Genomic DNA, 27,081 nt, shown 5'->3' on the forward strand with positions numbered 1-27,081 from the left:
CGGGAACTGAGGTCACGGGAAAGGAGGGAGGGACGGAGGGAGGGAGCGAGCGGCGCTGCCCGCCCCGGGCCGGCAACGGGACCGCCCCGGGCCGGCAACGGCACCGCCCCGCCCGGGGAGGAGGACCCGGCCCGGCCCAGCCCGGGCGAGCCGACCGGAGCCGACCGGAGCCCAACCCGGCCGAATGGAGCCCAACCCGGCCGAACACAGCCGAGCCCAGCCGGGTCGAACCCAGCCCGCCCCAAATGGCGCCCGCGGCGGCGGCGGGGGGACCCTCGTGACCCCGCGAGGGGACCGTGAGGGGAGATGGCGGTGGATCCCTCATGAGCCCCTGAGGGGAGATGGCGGTGGAGGCAGCTGAAGGGATGTGAGGGGATAGTGAGGGGACGCGAGGCGATGTGCCACGGCGGACAGTGAGGGGAGGTGGGACTGGGGGTCCCTCACAGCCCGGGGCTCAGTGAGGGGACATGAGGGGACATGAGTTGAGGACAGTGAGGGCGTAGAGGGAGGTGGCACTGGCTCACTCACAGTCTGGGATTAGTGAGGGGATGTGGGGGGAGAGGGCACTGGGGACACTGAGGGGCATGAGGGGAGATGGCCCTGACCTCAGTGAGGGGAGATGGCATTTGGGAGACTGCCATGACACAGTGAGGGGACACGGGAGAAGGTGGCATTGGTTCTTTCACAGCAAGAAGGGATGTGAGGGGGGTAAGGGGAGTTGGTTCCCTCACAGTCCAGGGGGACAGGAGGGGACAGTGCTGTTGGGTGCCAGCTGAGTGGACACACAGTGGGTTTGGGGACATGAGGTGCCCACCAGCCGCCCAGCCCTCCAAGCCAGGGCCCAGGCTGCAGCTTTGCTGCACTCTGGGGTGCTGGCTTCAAAGGAAATTATCAATAGTGAGGGGAAAATGGCACTCCATATGGCACCCCACCACCTCGGGCTTCAGCAGTTCTTCCTTCAGTTCTGCTCCAGCAACCTGAAATGGGGGATCCAGCTCTTTGTTGGGGTCCCTGTGCTGGTGGCACCATGGATCCAAAGATGGGCCACATTGTTCCAGCCCAACCCTCCACTGGTGGGAACAGTTCATAAAAACCTCAAGTACAAGCCCCATTTGCCGTCACAAGACAGAGACAGGAGTTGATGAAAAGGCTTAAGATAAATTACAAATAAAACCTGAGGCTGAGGTGAAGGGTTGTGACTTGGGGCTGGCCTAGCGCCTGCATCACCCAACCCTGGTAACTGAAAATGGAACTGAAAGTAAAAGCAATTAAAAATGTGAAAGCCAGCAGCTTCCAGGAGTGCATTCCCTGCCATTCCCACCCCTTCCTCCATAAATAACCTGCTGGCAGGGAAGGAAAGGGCTGAGCAAGGGCTTGGATGGAAAAACCACGCCAGGCCAAACCTGCTCTTTCCCTGCAGGAATGGCCCAGCCAGTTTAATTAACAGCTTTGGAAACCATGGGGGAAGGGGAAGGGTGCATGTGTTAAAACTGAGCCAAACCAAAAAACTTTTCCCAGCTCCCCACCAGCCTCTGGAGATACAGAAACATTGCATTAAAAGGGATCCCAAGGATCAGAGCTTGTCTTGCAAGTGGGGAGGAAGGTGACTCTCTCCTGCTGAATTGGTGGGGGATTGAGGAAATCCTGAAACACCCAAGCCTGATCCCCAACAAATCACTGGAAAGACTAAAGTCAGCTGCTTGTAAAGCAGCCCAACAGATCCCACACACCAGTTTATGCTTTCCTGGTGAGTTTTAGGATTTAAAGCATAAAGTATAAGGCAAACAAGCTGTACAGCACCAGCAGGTACGTGCATCCATTTGCATTCCTCCTTGCTCTGGAGGCACCAGATTACACTGTGTAATCCCATGATGGTTGGAGGGAGCCTTAAGGTCCCTTCCAACCCAAACCGCTCTGGGATTCTATGGTAGAACAGACTTCCTGGTGTCCTGCTGTTTTCCTGAATGTTTTGAATGCCCCAAGTATTTGTTTTACTTTGAGTAAAACGAGTTGGTTATAATCCTTTAAAGCACCCACCACACAATTATGGATTTACATGGAAAATTCCCCGCTCCCAGCATTTAGGCAGCTCCCATTCTCCTTGGGAGGATCCATCCCACTCCCACCACATCCTGGGCTGCTTCCCACCCTCTCCCCAAGTTTTAATTTTTTGCTCAATATTTGCAGCCCAAAGTTGGCATGGAGAACATGATCCCCAAGGAGCAGAGCCATCAGGTGCTTGTCATGGATGGAGAGAGAGGAAGCACAGAGTGAGTCACTGAGGGGAATCACCCCCTGCAGCCAGGGGTGTTATGTGCAAGATACTCCCAAGATACCACCCCATGCAGTGCAGTCATAGGGCACCTCAGTAATGCTGCCAGTGATCCAGGGGGAAATTAAAGAGGCACAAGAAACACTTCAGGAATTGCAGGATGGATTCCAGGAGGAAAAAAAAAATAGTATTAGGAAAACCATGGAAGAAACTGCTGGGTTATAAGGGTAAGTCAACAGTAAGCCCTGTGAACACCACTTCCATTTCCTTAGGCACAAGTGGTTTAGTTTTAAACTCCTTCCCATTTCCATTTGTTAACAAAGAGACTGGGAACCAGACATTCCTTTGGCAGTGGCTGTTGGGAGTCATTTCAGTCACCAGCCACTCACATCCTTGTGTTTGACTCAGTGCTTTATTGGCAAGCACACAGCACCTTGTAATTAGCACAAGTGGTTGCTGGAGGTAATTATGTCACAGTCTAGTGGTTACTTCCGGGGGTCCTGGCACCCCAGTTACCCCCAGGGAATGAGGCCCAGCAGATAATCAGTGTAAGGTCACAGTGAGTCAAAAGCCAGGTGGGCCAGCAGGATTTCCCAAATCCCATTCTGGTGACAAACTGGCCCAAAAAGTGTTTTCCCTTGGCAAAGCCACACCGGGCACGTGCTCAGACATGGGACTGCAGAGGGGCTGATGGAGGCACTGCAGAATTCCTGAGCAATGGCTCAGTCGTGTACCTTCTGCTGACCATTCCTTGAACTACTCTGAGGCAGGAAATTGCATGAAGGAACGCTCACCTCTGCATCCCCCTCCTGCTCTTAATGCATCCATGTGACTGCTCAAAGAACCTCCAGCTGTTATTTTTAAACTCCAGGCCTCTGCAGGAAGTTTTTAGGGGACCTCTACTCCTAAAGGCTCACAAAAGATAACCAAGGAAAACACCAACTTGGAGTGCACATTTATTGCACGGGGCCTGGCCCTCTCTTGGCTGTATAAAGGCTGCAGATTTCAGGGTGCCAATCAATGCCCCCATTCATGGAATCCCAGAATGGTTTGGGTGGAGGGACCTTAAAGCTCATCCCATTCCACTCCTGCCATGGGCAGGGACCTTTTCCACTGTCCCAGGCTGCTCCAAGCCCCATCCAGCCTGGCCTTGGACACTTCCAGGGATCCAGGGGCAGCCACAACCTAACCTTGTTAAGCTTCAGGACATCAGGCCAATTCAGACTGGGACAATCCTAAGCATGAACACAACTGTGCCATTAATCACAATTTTTACACATTACCAAAATAAAACCGCCTTCATCAAGCAGAACAGACAGGGCCTGAGTCCTCAAAGTCGTTTTGAACCAGAGCATTCAATCCATTATCTCCTTAAATCGCAGCAACCCTTGGGCCAATGTATGATGAGGCTGTAGTAGCCCACACATCAAACCTTCCCTTTTCCCACCCTGAGAGCCGAATTCAAAATGTTGTTTGCATGATAATGACCTCACTTAGCTCTAACAGTGACACCAGCATCACGTGCAGAGCTCTGAACACGTGAGGAGGAAACCACTGCCCAGTTTGTCACGGTCACTGAATCATAACCCATTGTGTTTGTGTCTCTCACCTGGCACCAGCACCCACAGCTCTGGTTTGCAGGCATTTAAAATGGCCAAAACCTCAGTACTGTTACAAGGAAAAGTGGAAGTTTTTAAAGGTCTGGAAAAGGAACTGTGGGGCATTGTCACTAACTTAGGGTTAGTGACTCTGCCCCAAGTTTCAGAGGAGGAATATCCTCTGTGCCTCCCTACTAAAACCTGTTCTACTATGTGACACTAAGAGAATGGGACCGCAAAAAAGCTATTTCTAACTAAAACTCTAATGAGCTTTCCAGGGTTTTAAATGCCAATATTTTTAATGAGCCAAGAAATTAGCTTCCAGCACCAGAAAAATAAATCTCCATCTGCTAACTGGGCTGGAAGTGAGGTATTCAGGTAGGAGACAAGGAGTGTCCCATTCACTTTTCCAGCAGACAGTGCCATGGCCAAGTTTTATGTTTACTCTGATGCTTTTCCAAGTCCTCCATGAAGGACCCAACAACCCATCCCCAAAGAAAGGGAATACAGGAATTTCTCAAGTCTGTTCTCAGGCCCTCCCAATCTTAATAATTTTACCTACAGATTTCTACTCACTCTGTTCAAAATGGCAGCATTTATGTTACAGAAAATCCACTGGCTTTGGGAAAAAAAGCACTGAAGGATTTGAGTGCAGAGCTGCCAACCTCAAAAATACAGACAGACCAACCAAGCAACATTATGATAAAGTGTTTATTCATTTTTTTTTTAAATATCAAATTTTTTTTACACATAATTTGTTGATAAACAGTCCCCCAATATTAAAAAAAAAAATCAAAAAAGAATCAAGTGTGTATTACTTTGGGCAGAACCACATCCCATTGATGACACACCCACTCCTCTCTTCAGCCGCCTGCGAGGCTGCAGCGTGTTCAGCCCACAAGAGTCAATGACACAAAACACAACCAGCTTTAGGATTCCTGAGTATTGATTCCCTCAAGTTCCCTACGTGAGTCTGTAAAACTCTGAAGCATCAGTCAAAGCGTGACCCAAACCGCTGCGCTTCGGATCACGGACTCAGCCTCGTCTACACAGTGCAGGAAGAAATCTCGAGCGCTCAGAGGGGAATGATGGACATGAAACTGACCTCGTTTCCCAAGCTGACTTCCGAGAGAGGCAGGCAGAAACACCTCTGGATTTCTCCTCTTTGAATTCCTGTTAGAGTTCTGGGGAGCTGTTTGGCAGGAAGTCCAAGTCTGGTGAAGAAACCTCTAGGACCTGCTCCTCCTTTTTGTTCATCAATGGCATAGTTTTACAGAAAACTGATCTGAAGTTGAGCATTCAGCAAGTACACTTAAATATTGCTACTTTTGAGAAGAGGAGACAGCAGGAGGGAGACACAGAAGAGGGGAACATGGAGGACATACAAGGTTAACAGTCCTGGAGACCAAGTGTCTACATAGAAAGTTAAACATACACAGCAAGGAGGCAGATTGTCCTGGTAACAGCGCAGCTCAGCTCTGTCCTGCAGCAGGTAAACATGCCAGGGACAGTCATCAGGAATATTCCCTCCTCTTGTCAGAATTACCCATGCCCAGAAACTTCCAGATGTTGGGATTCCACTAAACATCACCCCTGTGTTCACCTGTGGCCTCGTGTACACAAACACACAGTCACCAAGAGGCCAAGTGAATTCCTTCAGTATTTTTAAGGAAAAAAAAGTAAATCTCAGAGACCAGGAGTGGTTCCAGGGCACACTCAGAAAGGAGCTCTACAGACCCACATGGGTCCCCACAGGTGCTGGCAGCTTTACAAAGCAGCTTCAGAGCACTGCTTTATTCTCTAGAGCTGGACTGCCATGGTGAAATCCCTTTGTTAAGTGATGTGACTTTAGGACACTGCAGCAGTGGTTAATGAGGAGGGGGAAGAGAAAAGAACAAAGTGTCTGATTTTAGGCTGGAATACCTGGCTCCTTGGAAACCTGAAGAGCTGTTGGTGGCACCTCTATCCCCCGCTGTAGCCAATCAGCCACAGCACTCTGCCATCCCTCCTCTCCTATAAACACTCCCACTCTGAGGGCCAGGCCAGCACAGGGAGCAGTGAAGGGATGCTGGAGGCTGAACAGAGGATGTGCGTGTACATGCAGCAGAGAGGACACACGTTGAAACAAAGACAACTTTCAGACAGTGTTGGCTAAGCACACATTCTGTTACATTTTATTTTAACCTGAAGTACTCACCACTGCCCCAATTTTATACTAGATCTTGCTCCTAAAAAAATTATTCACTAATTTAGCAGCACATAGCCATTCACTCAAAGCAATGCTTGGAAATGAAGAGATTTAAATCACCAGGCTTGGACCTACTTGATAAAAGAGTTTTAGAAATATTTATCAGTTGGGGGTCAGGGTTTGTTTCTAGCAGTCTGGGAAGAGTTACCCATGGAATTCTAGCACTATGGATAAATGCTTCCATACAGCTTTGGCAGAAGGGCAGGATTCAAAACTTATATTTGACAAGGAATAAAATTGAGCACTGAAGCAGATTGGCTGATGCTCTAAAGCTTTTATAGAATAAATTCTCTATGTGCAGCCTAAGTCAGCATGGCCATGAGAGCAGAGCCTGTCACCAGCTGGGTGCAGAGCAGCACCACTTGGGCCAGCTGAGCAACAGCTTCTGAAACAGAGAGAGTGATACAAGGGGCTAACACTGAGTGGCAAACACTGAGTAGCCAACATCTGCTGCTCCAAGCAGCTGGCAGTACATCCACACACAGGCAAAGGGTGCAGGTTCAGCTCTCCCCCACCAAGAGAGCCAACCTGGCCCTGGCTCCTGTGTTACTTTGCTCCCAGGGCCACCTCACCGAGCCCTGCAGTGTGAATCAGGAGCAGATTCAGCCTTCTGAGGTTGCTCTGGATCTGGGAGCCTCACTGCTGCTGCTTCTGATGGTGAACCAGATGCAGACAGGAATGGGTCTGAGAGATCCTATTTCCTAAGGCTTCTAAGGAGACCTGCTGACACTGTACTCCTGTACCAGCCCAAGCTTGCCCTTCACAGAGGGGCTTCTGCTGATCTGAGGTGCTCATTGGAAGGAGAATATTAAACCAAACCTTCAGCAGGGGTAACTCTACCACCTGCCCAGTGAAGATGAGAAAGCTGCAGTCTGGCCCCAGTAATTCATTTTGAGCAGAGCCTCAAGTGAATCACTGGATGCTGCTCCAGACAGCCAAGCACTGCTTCCCTCATGGTGGAATGGAGGGATGTCAGCCAAACCTGTCTGGGAGCTCCAGGTCCGGATGGTACCGTCCCAGCTCATGGAGAAGCTCCATTTGACAGCAGAAAGCCTTAAAGCCCTTTATTACTCCAAAGGATCTCCTGGCTGCCCAAGTGTCTGAGGCAAATCTGACACCAGCACTCAATGACAGCACAAACTCCTGGGAGGTGACAAATGAAACCAAATCGGTGTTGTTTTTAAATGCCACCTGCATAAAAACAGCCCAGCACACACATAGGAGACCTGCTCAAGCAACAGGGAACACAAACACCAGGACACAGGCCTGAGACAACCACGAGACCACATGGAAGCCATGAACAAAAATGTGTTTGGTGCTGCTGAGCCGTTGCTCCAGGTTCAGCTCAACGTGTCAAGTTCAAGACAAACACCAAACCCAAAGCCACTTCTGAGATTTGCAAGTGGGACTGAATCAAAGCTCCTACTTAAAATTTTGTTTCAGCCACGCCTTCCTTTCCCTTCCCCAGCCCTGACAGAGTTTTGGGGCTTTGCAGAGCATCACAAAGGAGTTCTTCCCCCTCAAAAAAGCATCTGGAAAGGGCTTCCTACAGCACAGCCTCGGTGAGGCCTCACTGCTCAGGTGACTCACCAGAGATATCCCAGAAGGCCACGATGGTTGTGACGCAGAAGCCACATCAGTGCATTTGTTCTGTGACCCTGCTGGGGAGCCCTCGCTCTTGAGGAGCTGTCAGAGTCAGATGAGCACCCCCAGCCATGGCATTCACAGCCACGAGGCAAACCAACCCCAGCCATCCAGACAAAGCACAGCAAAGCAGATTCTTCCTTCTTCCACTCACAGCCCTGTGTGGAGCCACTGAGATGAAGTTCATTCCTCCCCTGGCACAGGCAGATTTAGAGCCATAACACACAGTTGGTTTGTTAAACAAATTCATCATTAAGGTTTAGCCTTAAACTGGTTGAGCTTGTTCTTTTTTGCATGAGGAAAAACATGATGTGGGCAAGGCTAGAAAAAAATGTAAATACTCTTTTTCCCTCACCCCCCACCCCCCCATCCCTATAGTTAATACCAGCATATCTCCAAATAAGTTAAAATGTATCTTGTAAGTTTTGGTAGCACCAAATTCTATCCCTTCCCTTCTTCTATCCCCATGTTGTAAACTGGAACACACTGGCCCAAGAGCATCACAGAATATTCTGAGTTGGAAGGGACACACAAGAATCATTGAGTCCAACTCTAAATCAAAGCATAAAAGGGTTTGGCAAAAATAAGCATCAGCCTTCCCCATGCACACACAAAAACCCACGCTCCCAAAAAACCCCTCACTCCTCTGGCAAAAGCCTTACACATCCAGGAGCATCTACACACCTTTAGTAGCTGCCAGAATAATTTCAACAGCTGGATGTTGGGTTCCAAGGAGCTGCAGCACATCCAGAGTCCACACTGGACTCAGTGTGCACCTCCCTCCTGTGCATGTATGGCCAATTCCCATCACAAATTGCTTTGTGCTGGACAGGGCAGTGAGCACAGTGGCTGCTGCTTTTTATTCATAGCATTGGAGGTTATTCTAAAATCGTACATTTAAATAAAACTAGGAGTTTTAATCCAGTATGCATGATTAAAAGCTATCCTGGCCACACAATGCAAGGATGTTTTCTTTCCTTTCAAAGCCCAAATCTAACAAGTGAAACAGAAGAGATGTGTTACTTTGGCTGCAAATAGTTTAAAAAATCTGGCTCAACATTCTGCTCGTCCATTGTGGTGTGTAATTGAGACACTCCTGTAGAAGAAAAGATCCCCCAGTCAGCTCCCTCTTCCACAGTTACGTGGGAACAACGATGCTCTTGGCTAGCAAAATGAGAAGAGCAAGATCTGCGTTTCCACCCGCTTGTTCCAAGGCCTGGAGAGCTTCCTGTGGGGTAAAACCAGCACCAAGGATCCGGTCGACATCAGCCACGGGGAAAGCAGGGGGTGAAGAAGCCCCTGCTTCAGTCAGTCTGGTATAGGCAGCTGGGGGGCTCAGCAGTGGTTCCTCACTCCCACCCAGGGGCCATGGACCTGCAGGAGCAGCACTGCCACTTCTCCCAGGTGCTCCTGTGAACAGGCGCTGAGTATCCTGTGGTGCTCCTTCACCCGAAGCAGGTGTGGAGGAAACAGGTGTGCTCTGCTCCAAAGTTGGACTAGGTGCACTCTGAGAACCTCCTGCCAAAACCTCCCTCTGCTCTGGGCTCTGCTGCTGGCCAGGGGTGGCTGCAGAACCCAGCACGCCCACATCGCTCTCACCTGAACCCTTCTGCCTCTCTAAAGCACCTGCCCCGAGCACAGGCTGCCCAGCACTGACAGGCCCGGTGCTGATGTGCTCTCTGCCAGAACCACAAGGCTGGCTCCCCTCTGCTTCTCCACCCTCAGACCTCATCTCAGGGAAGGAACAGCTCTGTTCCTGGCTGGCTGGATCCAAGCCTTTCTGCTCACCTTCAGGAAGTCCCTTCTGATGCACTGCTGGCTCTCTCTGACCTGTTTCCAGCTGGGAAACTTCTTCTGAGGCAAGGATCTTGCATTCTCCTTTCCGACTGATAACCAAGAGTTTGTGAAGCTCTTTCAAGGCTGATGCCAGAGGGAAACATTGCTCTTCTGAAGGTTTTCCTGCATCCATGTCCAGCTGTTGGGTGCTGGAGGGGGAAGAGCTGTCTGCTGCCAAATTAGCCGACTCGTGATACTCTGCAGGAATTTCACCAGTGCTTTGAGACTGCAGGACATCACTGGTGGAAAGTGGATCACTCAAGGAGGATGGAGACTTGAGCAACTCCACCTCCATGGAGAGGGCCTCCGAGTTCAGGTTGGAAATATGTCTGTTCTCAGTCTGCTGCTTCTGCTGCCCTGCTGAGCTCTGGGCTTCAGCTGCAGCCTGCTCCCCTGCATCTATTTCCATGATGGCTTCCATGTGCACGTGGCTAAAGGAGGCTGACAGCTGGATACTCCCTTTCACACAGGAAAGACCTGCTCTCTCCAGTTCATCTCTCATTTCCATGGGAGGATTTTCTGGCTGTTTGGCTTCTGCCACAGCAGGTTTCTCAACCCCACCAACACAGCAAGGAGGTTCTGGGTCAGTTGTCTCAGTTTGCTCCTCAAGATGTTCCTTTTCTGGCTCTTTGCACATCCGATGGTCTGTGGGAAGCTCATGTTTTTGCTCCTGCTTTGAAGACAGAGAGACATCTTTATCCTGCCTGTGCTTGGCAGCAGTGTCATCCAAATGGACTTTTGTCACTTCCAGAGGATGTTCCTGATCTTGTTCTTTATTACATTCCTTTAAAATGTCAGCACTAAATGTTTCTTTGAGTGTCTTCTGTGAAAGGCAAGCTGGATTGGAGCAGGTTCCATCTCCGGTGTGCAGAGAGGGGTCATTATTTGCCAAGGAAGAGCTATTGGAATGATGCTGTAATACCAGAGCATGTTCTTTTTCTGGGGTTATCTGGTGATCAGGTGAAGAGTCAGAAGTCTTGATGGCTCTAGGATCAATGGGCTCTGCAAGGCTGGATTCAGATGAGCAAATTGAAGCAGGGGCAGAGACAGAACGATCAAGTAACTGATTTGTGGGATTAGAGATCTTGGAATTTAGTCCTGAAGACTGGACTGGATTTTGAAACCCATCAGAAGCTGGTAATGAGGGCATTTCCAGTGAGGTAGTTTCTTTGTCACTATTCTCTATGGGAGACAGAAGGAAAGGAGCAGTCAGGACACAGCAGAAGCACCGTGGCAGCACAAACTGGAACGGGTAGCTCTAAATACCTGGTCTGTGGCCCACTCCAGCTGCAGTAAACACACACTACATGCATCAAGGCTTCCGACGTTCTGTTTGGATTAGGAAACAAACACACCAAACTCGTGTTAGCATTCAGAGCACACACCATGCATGGTTACAGTCCTGCACAGCTCCCCTCCTGACTGTCCAGCACACAGAGGCTGCAGGAGCTCCTGCCTCCCAGAAAGATTCTGCCTGGCAAATTTGGCACATCAAGGCAAGAATAACTCTGCCAGAGCACAGTTTAAAGGCTGGTCTGTACTGGCTATGCCACAGAGCAGTCTGTGGGTCACACTAGACACTTGGTAAACTCTACACAATGTAACAATGTGTCTTGTGCCGGTCTTGTTTGTTCTGCCTTTGGCTGGAGATACTCAGGAGACACATTGCAGAGATAAGGGAACTGAGATGGCAACACAGTTCTTGGGTTGTGCTCCCAGCAGTGCCAGCAGACCCCAAAGAAGGTGTCCAAACACCAGCTGGCTGCTAAAGGGAAGCGTACAGATTGTAGGGGGAAGGAAATCCCCCAAAAGAACTGCTGCCCAAGGCTGGGAAGAGCAAAGCAAAGGAGAAAACCCAAAAGCCAAGTCCAGCTTGATGCTTCCTTGTCCTCACAGGGAGCAGATGAATTGCAGATCTCTATCAGAAGCACTGAACACTGGCTGTAGTTATCAGGGGAGATTAAGTGACCTTATCTTGCTGACAGTCTGATCTCGCTGATGTATCAGCATCCAGCACTCGTTAAATCACTCACAGGACCTTTGTAGGAATGCCTGTCCTGACCCCACAGCCAGGATCACACACCCAGGCTCTGTGCTCTGTGATTTGCTGCCCTTTCCCTTCCCAAACCCAATGGTTTTAAACACACACCACTGGTTTTCCTGAAGTCTCTTTTTACAGGAGTACTGGGGCACAGCTTGCCGTGCCTAGCAATTCCCTCCAAACCTCCAGCCACAATTCCCTTTAAATTCCACAACACAACAGAAACCTGCCTGTCCTCACCTTTTGTTCTCTGTTCCTTTTATTCTCTGGTAACTAAAACCAGTGCAGTACCTGCTGGGACACCACCCTGCTGCTCATCTTTCCTAAGGGTGGCAAAGAGCTTTGTGACAGAGGATATGGATGAAAACCAGAGGGATCCTTTCTGTTTCTATGTGGAATGATTACATTCGTGTCTCTGCTCCCAAACCAACCCTTCAGGGAGGAAGCAGAACTGTCTTTTGACCTGCTGGATCACTAATTAGGGTATGATCAGACACATCAGGGATTTGCATTGAGGTAGCAGCAGGAGCTGGTTTTCCACCAAGCTCTCCTCAGTGTCATCCTTCCCCTGGGGGAGGCACAGGAGCTGTCCCAGCTCCACCAGGGATATTGATCCAGGTAAAACCAGGAACAAACTCTTCCCCACAAAGTGCACCATCAGGGATTAATTCCTCTCTGTACCAGGAACAGCCTGAGCTGTTTGTGGTGGCACTGACTTGGACTGAGGCTGCCTGGATGAAAAGGTGTGTGTGGGATGAGCTGCCTGGCTACACTTCCTCCTCAGCAAAACAGCTCCAGTTTTGCTGCCAGGTTTGTAAATCCTCCATGATCACTGAGTTCCCCAGTGGTGGGAAACTGGCACAAAAGAGCATCAAGCCCTCAGAGGTAAATAAGGTCCTGGATCTCAGTGAACCCCACCACCACCTCAGCTGCCTTCCATAAATGCTGAACCATCAGCAAAGCAGCTGACAGAAATCATGAGGCTCCCTAAAGTGGACTTCAGGGGATTAAATAAAGCTCAAGGATAATCCAGGTGCATTCAAAACAAGCACTTTAATAGCCTCCAGGTGTAGGCAGCCATTTGTGTTGTACCATCTCCTGGAAGGCAGCAAAAATTGCTCCAGTTATAAAAGAACACACGTGTTGTGGGGAGCTGAGCTTCTTTGGAGCTGCATCACATTCTCTTTCTGTCCTTCTTCCGTTTTCTGTTTTTTCCTTTCTTGGTTTTCTTGGTACCGCCTAGCAGCAACTCAAGTTTTGGAAGAGAGAAAAAAGGAATGTGCTGACATTTTAGGATACAGCCAACAGAAGCCTATGGGCCAGAGGCTAGAACTGTGTCTAGAACTGTCAGGACTGTCACAGTCAATCTGAACAAGAGCCACTTTAGTTCTGTGCCTCGGTGTTCGATGGGCACTAAGTGAACACACAAAATTGATTTCCTATTCCCATAAATCTTCTACATTCCTCTAGGGCTCAGCATCAACAGAAAGTGTCCGAGTGCTGACTAGCCTGAACAAAGCCTCATGGTCCTTAGAACCATATGTGCTACATAAGCAGCTTGGATTTAAGTAATTTCAGGCACTTTTCTGTTTAAAAACTTGTCTGAAATACTTTTATTGTAAAGACTCATAGTTTGGGCTGAGGTTTGCTTGTTATTTAGTTCTCTTTTAACTGAGAACTAAATTTAACCAACCATAATATCTGCAAAGCCTCATTCAAAGTGGAAATATATTCTGAAAGCTAACCAGGCTCCAGGTTTTCACAGGAAAGAACTGATATTTACACCTCCCAGGCTGTGGGAACAGACAAGAGCCCAGGATCCTGAGCCTGACCTTTAGCAACATCAAAACCCCATCACAAGGTCAAACCCATGCTTGTGTTTCTCTCTGCTGGCTGCAACTTCAGTTAACAAACATTCAAATTTGGCTAGAAAAGTCACACATTTAAACTATTTCATACTGATTCATTAAAGCCAGACCTTCCTTCTGAGGTTTTTTACATTTCTGGAAAACTTATATTCTTAGGATGGAAGAAAATGGGCCAAAGGGAGCAATAAGTGCAGTCCCGTGCTCCCCTTAATGTTATCAACTTCGTTATTTATAACCAACTGTTACTCTTTGGGTTGTGAAACAGTAACTGGGAGGTGTTAAAGAAAAATTTCAGTGCATTTCAACTAGATATATATATATATAGATACATATATATATATAAAAATATATATAAATTTTAGTATCTAATAGATAGATAAATATACATATAATAATATATGGTTAAATCTTTTTTTCTCATTTACATTTTAAATATGGGCACACCAGAGTCTTAAAATATTAGCAAGCAAAATGTTGAGATCAACTTGATCAGCTTAAATCTGACCCAGCAAAGAGTTCTACATGTGTGTAGGAAGCAGAATTTACTGTGTTCTTTCAGAGGAAAAATGAGCAGTAAAACTCCAAGGTCTCTAGAGAACTCTTGGATATAAAATGTTATCTTTAAAAGTTTTGGAAAAGGCTTAAGGAATACCCTGAGGTATTCACAGCTTCTCTGGAACACAGGGAGAAAATAATGAATTTTCCCTTCAGCTAAAAGCTGAACTAAGGGAGGAAATGAACAGAAAATTTGAGTTTCAGACTGATTTTGGCTCATAGTTCAGCTTTCAGCTATTTGGCTGAAAATAAAATCACTTTGCTCAATTTTGCAGCCACCAAAACTCCATGTGGCCATCTGTGCAGCATTTGGATTCTATGGACGCTGGGAACAAAACTGCAGGAGGGTGAAAGTTTTCTTTGCAGGTCATATTTAAGGCTGAGGATGTGAATTCAGCTTTTGAACTTCTGAGCAACTGCAAGGAGGCAATTCCCCCTCCAAGGGCACCAGCATCATTCCAGGGAAAAACGCTGAAATAGTGTGAATTCTAAAAATTGTCATGAACTTTTGTCACTGCTACAGCTGCTCTATTTTTACGTGGTGCAGCCAATAAGAGCAGGGTTTTGGGAGCCTCCCCAAAGCTGTGCTCACACGAGGCTGCAGCAGCAGCAGCACAGCTGAGCCACGGCCCTGCCGGGAACAACAATGTGATCCCAGCCACAGACAACCATTAACCTCCACAGCTTGAAGGCCAGGAAACCAGAGCAGGTGGGAAGCTGCAGGGAGAGCGCCAAATCAACAGCTAACAGCCCTGAATGCCTCCATGCAGGTTTTGCAGCCCAGAAAGGAAGAGAGAAGTGCACTCAGAGGCCACAAGCAGGAATAAAGCCCCTTCTCTCCACCCTTTACTGGCTGCTGCTGCTGCTCCCAGGAGCCGGAAGGGGAACCGCTCACAGACATCCTGACATGCAGCAGAAAAAAATGCACAGATTCCTGTTCCAAGTGAGCTCCTGCTGGTACCTGCTTCCTCTACGGATTTCTGTATTGCCTCTGCGAGCTCCTGGTCGGCGATGTCCTCGGGCCGCACGTCATCGCGGCCCGCGCCGTACGCCAGCCGCGCGCACTCGGGCAGCTCCCCCTCGGGCAGGAAGGAGGTCTGCGAGCCCGTGGTGCCGATCACCAGCACGTTCTTCTTGAGATCAATGGAGCACTGCAAGAGAGCATCCGCACGTCAGGCCTGCAGAGAGCCAGGTGGCTCCTGGGATAAAGGGAGACACGAGGTCAGGCAATCTGTCTCCAACGGACAGCTAAGGGTGGGCCAGCGGTATCAGCTCTAACCAAAGGGCCCCATCTGACTCAATTTGTAATAAATCATTCTGGTGGAAAGCTCGGAGCATCTTTGATCAGAGAAAAAGCTCCAGGCAGCAGCCAGATGCCCTAGAGCTGTCCATGATGGATGTGCTTCCAGCCTGGAAGATAATCCACCATCAACTCTCCCCAGGAAAATCCTATGAATTCACAGGCCAGGCATTTATATTGCACTTCTCACTAAACCTGCAAGAGCCAGGTAACTGTTTCAAAAGAGGTTCTGATACCTGATGCCTCTTAAGCATATCCAGTCCTAGGAGCATGTCCATGGGCTGCTCTTCAAGGATTGAGAAGGAGCACGCCAGGAAATCCCCTTCGATCTGCACCTGAGCTGAAACACAAGGCAGAGAAGTTCCCACTACAGCACAACAATCTGATTTCTGCTCTTCCACCTGGGAAGGGAAAGGTCTGGGAGAATCTGAAACCAGCACTCTTTGCACCATTTTGGCCACAGAAAGTCTGGCCCTGTGCAAGCCCCAGGACTGCCAGGCCTGCCATGGTCCCAGAGTAATTATTTTAAAAGCTGATGTGCCTGAGAACCTCCTGTACTGCTTCTCTGACCCTCCAAGCTTGAGGGCTGCAAACAGTTTATTAGAGCACAAGTCTAAGTAGCAGCAACAGGAAACAGAATCGATTTTTTGGTAATAAGGGCAGTGACCTCCATCCAGAATAGCTGCACAAGAGCACAGAGGCTTTTCTTTCCAAAGGAACAGCAAACACTGTACTGTATGGGAACCCCTCCTGAGTAGCTCACGCTGCCCAGCAGTGCCACCTGAAACAGGGAAGGTCGTGGTGTTTCACATTCACTCGGGTTTTGCCCCCAGAGAACGTGTCCTGTGTCCTCTGTGTGTGCAGGAGCTGGGACTCCCTCACCCCCAGGTGTTACAGCATTAAATGAGACAGAGTTCTGTGCCCAAGACAAACAAACACATTTCAGATGCACTTTGATTTTACTCTGCAGGAGCTCCTAGCAATTACAGCACCAATCCTCAGTGCCAAGATTGCAGGAAATGCAGTCAAACCCCTGCTAAAGCTGCCCCAAAAATGCCAGTACTTACCTAAGTGCACTCTGCCAATGATTTTCTGTGTGCCAACACCCTTAGCAATGCCAGCCCACCGCCGATCCACCAGCCTCATGATGTTGCACCTTTCAGCACAGGCTTGGCTCATGATGGTCATCTGGGCACCTACCAGCAACAGAACTCGTGTTAAATCCTGATGGCTCAGCACTAACTTTTATTTTCTCCTGGAAGAGTTTAAGATCTGGCACTCAGAGGCTGGGAAACCAACCCACCTGCCCCAGGGCATAAAGGCTTCCATGAATCCCACTGTGCTGACCTGGCTGCCCACACGTGGGTCAGCACTGACCATTACTGTAGGGATGGAACAACCCCAAGAACTTCTCCTTGCAGGATGTGGATGGGAGCTACCACGTTAAAGGCGTGTGCAATCTCCCAGTCTGTAAAATCAGGTAAGACACACGCACATGGCAGAGACCTTCCAGGCATGGAAGCCCCAGAAACTCTCCCAGGAGCCATAATCCAGGGTGCTCCCACATTCCTTATCCCAACAATCTGCTCAACAACCAGGCTGTGCTCAGGGTTCAGTAAAATGCTCCAAAATCTTGTCACGCATTGCTTTATTGAAGGATATTTTGGGGAAACTACTGGAATGTTGACTGTTGCCCTCAGTGATGGAGAGTGTGGAGAAAGCACCTGAGTCCACAAAGGCTTTCACGGGGTGTCCATTGACTTTGCAGTTGATGTAGAGCATCACCACCTGCCCAAAGCTCTCGGGTGCCTCTTCCATCGCTATTGTCATGTTCTCTTCAATATTTTGTTGCCTGAATTTTGTGGAGAAGAGAGAGAAAGACCAAAATTTCTGTCAGCCAGACCTTGTAACATCCCTCTGATTCACAGACAGACCTGGAAATCCCACCTACTGCTGCTCACCTTACAAACACACATTTAAACCACAGCAAAGGCTTCTTCCTTAGTGAAGCACAGAGCTGGGAGCTGAAGATTGCTAGGAATGATCTCAGCTGAGTGCAGAGACAGTGAGTCACTCCCCAGCAGCCACTGCCCCTTCCAACCCCTGCCTAACTCACACCTCAGCTCCTGACTGCCTTGTGTTGCCAACAGGACCATGATGTCCATGTTAACCTGGAGAACTCAGAGAAAAAACCTGTGGATTCATTAGTCATGCCGAGGGTACATGGAGGTGTTGCCAATAGCTACATCACTGGAATCCCACACAGCAGCTGAACATTAAAATCCTCAGGTTTCCCTGGTATCTTTCTTTTTCCAGGCTAGGAAAGGAGGGAGGTGAGCAAAATAGCAGAAAGAACACCACCATGAGCACCAGCCCTTGGTGCAAATTCAAGCCAACAAAAAAAAATGCTCTTCAAGAAATCCCTCACAGCCCCAGGATAATCTTGGAAGTGATGGGCATCTGTAGTGACTGCATCCAAAACTGCTTTATCTCCCCAAAAAAAGGAGAAAAGGCTTCAATTCTGATGCCATTTCATTTTTCACTGAGTGGGGTGTGACATTTGGGGATGGCTCAGCCCAAACAGCTGCAGAACCTTGGGCACATCCCCTTTATCTGTCCCTCATCTAAGGAAGAAGGGAAGCGTTCCTGTGCCTCTGAGCAATGTTTCACTACCTACAAATATCTATTTTCTGCATTTCTGGGTGTTTATCTGGCACCAACACCTTGTCAGTGGCAATGTGAGAGCACTCCTACCACCAGTGAATTCTGGTTCTGACGAACAATGGGTCTGTAGCAGACAGACTCTTTGTTATCAGGGGAAAACCACCAGCCATGAACTGACTCCAGGATTTACCACTCAGCTGAAGAAATCAAGCCTCAGCCCAACACAATTACATCTGGAAGGCAGCAAGAGGGAGCGAGCTGATGAGCAGGATGCATTTCTGCAGAGCCTCTCATCAGTGAATTAGCCAGACATGGAACAATTAGCAGGATGCAAAACCAAATCTCGAGGGCAGCTGGGAGGAACAATGCCCTGTTGCTGTGCAGAGCTCAGCTGGGAGACAGCACCAGCCCAGCTCTTGGCTTCAAAACACGCCCCAGGCAGCGGCCTCAAGAGGAGATGTGCTCTCCACAAGTGCTCCAGTGAAGCAGCTCAGGCAGCTCCAAGACATCACACACACAGAGCACAGATAACAGTGCTGTCACCTCGTGTCACACAGTCCCAGAATGGTTTGGGCTGGGAAAAACCTTAAAGCCCACCCAGTGCCACCCCCTGCCATGGGCAGGGACACCTTCCACTATCCCAGGTTGCTCCAAGCCCTGCCCAACCCTGAACACTTCCAGGGATGGGGCAGCCACAGCTTCTCTGGGCAGCCTCTGCCAGGGCCTCCCCACCCTCACAGGGAACAACACTCTGTGATCTCAGTGGGACACATCTCAAGGATGGGGTGCACCTCCATGTTCCCAAATCCCAACCTTCCCACCTGCAAGGGTGGCCCAGAGCACTGCAAACAAACTCCTTGGTACAAGGAACGTGCTTAAATTCTGCCTTCTCTGAGGAAAAAAACCACCATGGATGGAAGCACAGAGCAGTTTTTTCTCCCCAGAGAGGACCCCAATGCCTACAAGCCCCTTTGGTTTGTTACCTTATGTCTTCTTCTATCTTGGCCTGTGCCTCGAGATCAAAGGGGTCGGCGGAATAGAGCCGGATCCTCTCCTGCTCGCGCCGGGCTCGGTCCTGCTGTTGCTCCAGCAACACCCTGGTGAATTTCTCTGCGGGAACAGGGAGAGAAAGAAATGCTTTTTACTGGAAATTACTCTTGCAAATCAAATTCTGGCACAGCAAACGCTTCTTTTGATGCCAGCTGAGGAATAGACTCAGCAGCACATAGAGAAAAGCTTCCTCTGAGGGCAGCGTGGAAGGACCTCAGAGGATCGGTGGCAAACTTGGGAACCTGCCGAGATGAAAAGCAACTGGACAGAGCTCGCTCTCCTCATGCTCCTACCCAAACACTGCACAATCAAACTCAATTTCCTGGCACATACACTTATATAGGGGAAAAAATTTTAAAAAATACACAAAAAGCTAATGACAAAACTCCTTTCAAACCCAAGGAACATGGCAAAACCAGAGATTATAATCCCTAGAGCTGAATGCCTACCACTGGAATAAGGAGGTGCTAGCCAGGTCTAAATGCACATTTTAAGATCACAGTTTTTAGATTTCCACTTTCCAGATGGCCTCTGGCCATGTTTTACTACTTGAATGGGATCATGTACGTCCCCAAAAGGCCTTGGCAGCCCTGGAAGCTGCTCTGGCTCAAAGGCTGTTATGTGCTCAGGGAGGCCTTGGGTATATTTGACTGCTGGATTTTTGAAATCAGGCTTTTGTACAGCAGGTGCCTTCATCCAGCACAGCCACAGGGCACGGATCTCTGCAGATATTTGGGAATCCAAGCTGGAGCTGAGCTGGATCTGTGCCCAAACACTGCCAGCAGCAGCAGTGCAGCACAGCAAGGGAAAACCAGCCCAAACCACTTCCTCCTGACAGCCCAATGCGGCAATTTGGGACTGAAAATGCACAACTGGGTCAAAGCCTGATGTCCACAGACCAGGCAGAGCAGCAGAGGAGCCAGTTCTGGGTGTCTTGGGTTTAACCTCTGGTTTCCTGTGCCAAGAGCAGCACCCCTGCTCAAGGTGATGGGAAAAACTCCCAGCAAGATGCATGAAAAAGCCTGAGAGTGCAAAAAAAGCTTCAGCTCTGGATATGAACTAAAGGCAGAGTTAAAAACAGAACAGGCTGACAACGTCCATGGAAGTTCCTCTCTGGTTTCCTCTAACAGAGAAAAATCACTCAGATTTAACCCTGAGAGTGGATAAAATCTCCTGCTAGAAGCTTCTTCTCTTCATTTATTTCTCCACACTCAACAGGACTTATTTCCCAACTAAACATCCTGCAGAGGTTCAGGAGCTCATCTACTGCAGCCCAAAACTCCCCTATTTTCACACCTAAAGGGCACCAGAGTTCAAATCTTTCACTACAGGAAGAACAAGGGACCAACATCAGCTACAGAAGAAGCAAAGGATGAGGTTTCAACTGTGCCCAAAACACACAGACACTTCCAAGATTAACAGAAACCTACACATTTATGATTATTTCTATTGAGAAAGTTCCTACACCATTTCCTTGTTCTTTTCCCTCTCCCTTTCTGCAGTTCACTTCCACAGCACAAGGTCACTATGGACAGAGCTGGGTTTGGAGTGTGCTGCTCTCTGCTGAGTCCCAGCTGGGATGCAGCAAACACACCACCTTTATTGGAAAATGTGCAGTAAGGAGTATCTTAGTGTAAAAATCAGGAGCTGAGTCACTTGTGTTCACAGACATCCAAATTGTCTGTGCCTCTTTTATTTCTGAATAGGAGATATTAAAGAGGATATTAAAGATGGCAAGCAGGAGAAATACACCCAGAAATGGAGGGCCTCTGCCTCGAGCGCTCTCAACTGGCACCTTTTATCTGCACCTTTCATCAAGGAATGCAGCAGACCCCAGCTCGTTAAACCCCCGGGGCTGCCCCTGACGGGAGCTGACCCCGCCCCAAGCCCGGCTCACCGAGGTCCCCGCTCAGCAAGGCCTCGGCCAGGGGCGGGTTGCGCTCCTTGAGCAGGGACAGCTCGTGGGGGTTGGCCAGCAGCATCTCCCGCAGCAGGGCTGGGTTGTCCAGGCCCTGAGGGAACGAGGGCGCGTCCGGGGGCGAGGGGCGCGGCCGCTGCGCCGGGGGCGGCGGCTGCTGCGAGGATGTCCCGGGAACGGCGATGCTGCTGAAATCGATCCTGGGCAGACCTGAAAGGAAGGGCACAGGTGTGGGTGCTTCACGGTTGCGGTTCTGCTGGGAAAAGCACGGGAAGGAAGAGCTGCCCTCAATGCTTCAGCAGAGCAGCAGTTCGTGATGGAAGCACAGTCATGTCCCCGGTTACTGGGTTAGCAACACTGGCTCATTTATGTAACTGGTCTCACCTGTCTGCCCCATTTCTAATCCCCTGAAATGCACTTGCTGACTAGTTATTCCCTGCTTAACAAACGTGAATTCCTCATGGAGAGACTACAGGGCTAAACCCAGTGGCTCTGAGGCACTTCAGAGTCTCTTGGGTTAAAAAAAAGCAGGGGGAAAAAAAAGTATTAACAGTCCTGCAGACCTGCATTGCAGGTACCCATCCTCCAGCTGAGGCAGGATGAGGACCTCAGCAATGCTCCCACGCCCTTCTCAGCCTGTGGCACCTTTCCTAGGGATATTTTATGTCTGAGATTTGCTAGGAGCAGCTGTGCAAGGCAGGACAGAGGCACAGGGCTTCACTGAGGCATTCCTGGAGGAGCCTTTGGCATGCACACATGATTAAGCCACTGGGTTTGGCAAGATGTGGCTTCTCAGGGAATGTGCCACAGGACAGGATCAGAGGCTGTTCCTGGTCTGAGCCATGCACACCTGCGCCATCAAATCCAGCAGGAAGGGAACTGGTGGTTGTAGGAAACTCACACACCTTTACCAAGCCTGTTCTGAACCAGTCACCTCCTCACTGCCTCCACACTTCCCCAGAGGAACAGTGTTGCCTTCCTCAGAATAAAACACTGAATCAGAAGCCCTCTGGGTCATTTACCCAGCCAGCCTCCCCCCCTCAGCACTTTGTGCTAAAGGACACTGCCAGAGCTGGTGCTGGGCAGTGCTGGTGAACCCCTGAGGCCCAGGCAGAGCTGGCACGGGCCTGTCTCACCTGGGAAGCGCAGGGAAGGCCGCGGCTCCACCGTCTCCTTGTGGCGCAGGATCACCACGTCGCCGTCCTTCAAGCCATAGGAGGCCAAGGACCGGTTGTTGTCGGTCAGCGGCCGCTCGGCATAAACGATCTGTGCCAGGAGAGCCACCAGGCAGAGGAGAAGTTAAAACAAAACCAAGATGTTATTTTGTTATTGGAGAAGAAAAAAAACCATTCCAATAAATCCTGCGGATCCATCTCAAGCTTCAGAAGGGAAGGTGTGATGTCTTCACAGGCCTCAGGCACAGCAGGGCCTCAACACGCTCCTGCCTGGACAACACGGGCTTGGTCTTGCCAAAATCCAGCTGTGGCACCATGGAGAAGGGCCAGTCTCCCCTGATCAGAGGCCAAGATCATTAGAGGGAAGCAAGTCTTGACCAGGACTGTCTGTCCACATTCCCAAACTCCAAACTCCACGGTTACACAAGCCACAGGCATTTTCTGCAGCGTTCCCTGCCCCAAGTCAGCACCCACTGACCCTGGACAACTGCAGACATGCCAGCAGCACCAATCCAGGTAGATCCAGCCCAACATCCATCATTCTGCCTCTTGCCACAACACAGCTCCCCAGAATAACCAGTTTTACAGGGACCTTATTCATTAGCTCAGTGCTTTCCAGTTCACTCCAGTGATGCAACTCTCCAGGCCCAGAGCACTCAAAGCTCTGCTCCCATCAGTCCATGCAAGGAATCAACTTCTTGTGACTACAAAAAACAAAGTCACATCCATTTCTACTTTGATAACCTGCTTTAACAAGGGCTCCATAGACTAAACATAAAAACACAGAGATAAAGGTGAATAATCCCCAAGGAACATTTCCATGAACATCAGACCTGTAATACCTACAGAAGCCCTAAGCTGTGGGAAAGCCCAAAATGTAACATAAGCCTGGAAGAGAAGTTCCCAGAAATGGCATCTGGCAACATGAAGGTTTCTGTGCTGTCACTGGAGCACAGTGAGACCAGGAAGATCAGCCCAGCACCTCCTGCCCTGGCAGCAGCCCAGAGTATGGAGAACTTGGCCTAAACCCCTCAGGCACACGATCAAATTTCACAAATACCACCTTGTTTAGCCAAACTCTTTGGGGCTGGAAAAGGCCAGTTCAGCAACAACACATTTGCCACAGGTTGGGGCTGGCTGAACCACGTGGGAGCAGCTTTGGCAGTCCTGGCAGGGATGGGCTGCAGCTCTGCCTGATGCTATCACAGGGAGCAGATCCAAAACCACAATCACTACCTGTCTTCAGGTCTGGCTGACACTACAGCAACTCCAACATCTTACACACACTCTCCCTGCAGCATTCAGCAGTGGAGACCCATCAGCACCAGCAGTGCAAGGCAAGACAAGGCAGGAGGAACACAAATGACCAGAACCTCATGGGGCAGCAATCAGAGATTCAGGGAAACGCACACGATGGAAGCAGGCACGAGCTTCCTGCCTCCTCCCCTCCACCAGAGTGTGCAGCCTCGGCGCTGCCTCACACCCCAGGTCCCTCTCAGGGCCCATGGGCAGCGATTTGAAAGTGAGTGGCCTCCACCCCAGAGCGCAGAGGCACCACCGAGGTCAGCTGGTGCTGGCAGAGCCCGGCACAGCCTCTCACGTTACCGGCCTGAGGCAGCACCGCCACAGCACAGGCGGCATGTCATAAATCCCAGCTGCACACCCAAATCTGAAATGGCACATTCCCTGCGCAGACACTCTGCAAGGGACGAGTTAATCAGTTTAAGTGAGGCTTTACCTCTGTCATCTTGCTGGGATTGGATTTATGAGCGTTCAGCCTTACATCCCAGACAATGAATTAAGCGCCTGGCACTCGCCATGTCCATTAGCAGCACAGATTAATCCACTGCTGACCCATTCTGCCCCACTCTTAAAACAAACTGATTGGATTTTGCTGCCTTTTGATTGTCTGGTTGGTGGCAGCTCTGCTGGCTGGCAGGCACCAGACACGGGTTCTTCTGGAGGTGACTCAGACAGGGATGCAGGCACCATGGATTCATTGTGCACAGTGCCAGAGGGTAGAACCTTCCTGTGGAGCAGGGAACCCCAGGCAGGAGTGCTGGATACCACCTGCAGCCATCCATCAAGCCAACTCCTGGGCCCATCAAATATTCCTGAGCATGGCACAGATGGAGGGCACGCAGAGAAAATAAATGAGGGGAAGGAATGAAGAGTGTGGCTCTGATGAGAGCCTCCTGTCCCCTCTCCCAGAAAGCCACAGCCTTGGTGTGTGGAGGAGACTGCAAAGTCAGATTATTTCCACTTGCCTTGCCCAGCTCCTCTTATCACCACAGCCACCAGCAGCTCCCTCTGTTATCTCAGACCTGTGCCCACAGTGTCCCTTGGACACCTGACAGCTCCCTGCCCAACCCCAAACTGCAGCACCCAGAATTCACTGCCCAAACCAGCAGAGAACAAGGCTGGGATTAACCCTCCTCCACATACTCAGTGGTTTACTCCACCCTGCATGACCCTTCCAATGAAATTCATCCTCTCTAGTGCCAACACAGCACCTTCACTGCAACATTCACCTTGGCTGAAGAAAAAGGGTAGAAAACAGCCAAGTTTGGTAAATGTAAAACTGCCTATTTGTGATTTAACAATGCAAAATCCTTCCACACAAGGAGCTGCCTCTCTGATAACTTGGATATTTTAAGTTTCTCATAGAATCACTGAGGCTGGAAAAGCTCTCCAAGATCATCAGATGCAATCCCCATCTTGTCCCCAGCCCAGAGCACTGAGTGCCATGTCCAGGCTTTCCTTGGACACCTCCAGGAATGGGAACCCCAAACCTCCCTGGGCAGCCCCTGCCAAGGCCTGACCACCTTTCTCCTGTTGTCCAACGTGTTCTCCCCACTGTAGGTCCTCAAAACACCTCACAAACACCAGGCAGGAAGAGAAGAGAAAGGAGTGACAAATAACAGCCTGGCAAGCACGGCACGACGCGGCTCAGGATGATGCACGGGTGGCAGATGGATGAGCAGAAGGAAGCAGAGGTGGCTACAAAAGCGCAGCGCTTGCTCCCCTCGCCTGGGGCTGGCAGCACCCAAACCCCACACAGGTCAGCTGGGCTGGAAAAACTCAAACAAGGGAGCTCCTGACCAAAAACACACAGAGAAGTGACCCCTCGCTACCCTAAACCAGACCCGGAGCTGCAGGTCACCATGACACAAGGGACAAAGGTGACAGTGAGGAGTTTATGCTCCAGTTCATGCCTGGAGGTGTCGAAGCCACAGCAGAGTCCCCTGTGCAGGGATTGTCCCCAGACCTGGGAACTCACTGGTGCCTGTGACAGCCACGGGAGGGTTGCTGGGAACCTTTGTGTGAGGTGGGTTCTCCTTTTACAACTGCCCAAAATCAAGAGTTTTTTTCCTAAAAGAGAATTCACCCTACCTGGATTTCCTGCCCCTGCTCTGAGACTGTTTCCCTGTCACCACCAACCTCCCATTCCAGAAAACAAGGCTCTCCCACGGCAGAGGGAAAGCCAAACATCGGGAACCTGCTGGGTGAGGGACACCACAGTCCCGGGGCTGCCCCTGCACCAGCTCTTCCAGCGCTGACTAATCCTGCCTTGGCTGGAAAAACACTTTGTTAATTTAGACTGGGAAAAGGCTCGGGAAGCAAAAGCCACCACCGCCAAACTCCACAAACTCTGCCAGGCACGGCCGGCGCCGAGGAAAGGAGCCGACACCGCCCTGCCCAGGACAAACGGGGAGGAACGGCCAAACACGCGGGACTGAACCCAAAACATGAGCAAAGCCCAGACAGATGGCCCAGAGCCGCCCCCACACGCTGCCTCCCCCGTGTTCTGGCACACGAGAGAGCCCTGGATCCGGGCTGGAGGGGGATATTTGCTGGGAAAACCACACGGACGTGCCTGTTCGGTCCCCACACCTGTGTGGAAAAAAGGGAGGAAAAGACTCAATGCGCCCTTTCCGCCCCAGATCTGGCAGGGGTTCGATGGGATAAATAAACCCTTTCCCGAACATTTCAGCCCCATTTCCCGGGCTTCGAGGATACCACGGGCCCCCACCTCCCCCGCGGGCTGACTCCTGTTCCCCTCGCTCCAATTCCTGCCCCGTTGAAGCATCAAATTCCTCCGAAACCTCAACATAAAACAAACCAAAACAAACCCACATTATCTTCTCTCCTTCAGCTGCGCGGCGGGCGCGGACCGAGCCTTTCGCGGAGGGGCCACCCTCAGGCACCGGGGGTTCGGAGCCCTCTCCCGAGCGGATTTTGAGGGAAAAGCGAGGTTTCATTCTCCCCAAACCCCAAAGGTCCGCGACGGGAGGGACCGGGAGGGACCCACCGCCCCAAACAACCCCAAACTCCGGATGGCCGGGGCGGATCCCGGATGGACCCGGCCGCTCCCAGCCCGGGAGACCCCGACCCTGAGGGAGAAGGGGCACGGCCGCTCCCAGCCCGGGGGCACCGGCCGGGCCCTCCGCGGCGCTCGGGGCGGGGGCAGGCCCTGACCTGGCTCTCGGCCGCCGGGATGCCGGACTCCAGCTCGCAAAGGGCGCGGAAGTTCTGCAGCTCGAAGTCGGCGTCCACCTGCAGGTTGAAGGTGATCTCGGAGCGGTCGCGGCGCAGGCAGAACACGGTGAGCAGCATGGCCGCCCCCGCCCGGACCCGCACCCGCCGCCGCCACCGCCGTCAAGCGCCGCCGTCGCAAAGCGCCCGCCCCGCCGGTCAGGCGCCCACGTCAATCGGAGCCGTTCGGCCAATCAGAGAGCGCCGAGCTGGAGGCCCCGCCCCTTCCCCGCGCCGGCACGGGGGCGGAGCCGGAGGGGCCCGGGTGTCACCGCCGGTCCCCGTGTCCCCTCTGTGTCCCCAGGGCACCGCCGATCCCTGTGTACCCAGGGCTCCTCTGGGCTCCCCGTGTCCCCGGGTGTCACTACTCACTGGC

The 27,081-nt window shown here is 50.8% G+C and overlaps 1 protein-coding gene across 5 annotated transcripts; it reads right to left on the reverse strand.

The window, feature by feature from the left end:
- Positions 1-4,567: 4,567 nt before the first annotated feature.
- On the reverse strand, positions 4,568-26,831 carry DDI2 (DNA damage inducible 1 homolog 2). 5 transcript variants are annotated; one of them, XM_071449323.1, is made up of 10 exons: positions 26,649-26,829; positions 22,131-22,260; positions 20,974-21,204; positions 19,010-19,136; positions 17,087-17,214; positions 16,430-16,558; positions 15,599-15,702; positions 15,024-15,213; positions 10,865-10,927; positions 10,643-10,780 (listed from the first exon to the last, which is right to left on the reverse strand). In XM_071449323.1, the coding sequence occupies exons 1-9, from the start codon at positions 26,784-26,786 to the stop codon at positions 10,911-10,913; spliced, it is 1,194 nt and encodes a 397-aa protein (XP_071305424.1). In that variant the 5' UTR covers positions 26,787-26,829; the 3' UTR covers positions 10,643-10,780; positions 10,865-10,910. The 5 variants fall into 5 exon arrangements, with proteins under 5 accessions (XP_071305421.1, XP_071305424.1, XP_071305422.1 ...); XM_071449321.1 differs by lacking the exons at positions 10,643-10,780; positions 10,865-10,927 and adding an exon at positions 10,961-12,888 and having other exon boundaries at positions 26,649-26,831; XM_071449322.1 differs by lacking the exons at positions 10,643-10,780; positions 10,865-10,927 and adding an exon at positions 10,961-12,878 and having other exon boundaries at positions 26,649-26,830.
- Between the last annotated feature and the right edge of the window lie 250 nt (positions 26,832-27,081).

The sequence above is a fragment of the Agelaius tricolor genome, unplaced genomic scaffold, assembly GCF_023055355.1.
Source record: "Agelaius tricolor isolate 1412-34295 unplaced genomic scaffold, bAgeTri1.0.p SCAF_28, whole genome shotgun sequence".
In the NCBI taxonomy this organism is placed as follows: Eukaryota; Metazoa; Chordata; class Aves; order Passeriformes; family Icteridae; genus Agelaius; species Agelaius tricolor.

Coding starts and splice junctions, on each gene's coding strand:
- DDI2 (XM_071449320.1), bottom strand. CDS start 10,748: ATGCCCTCATTACCAGCTTCTGATGGGTTTCAAAATCCAGTCCAGTCT.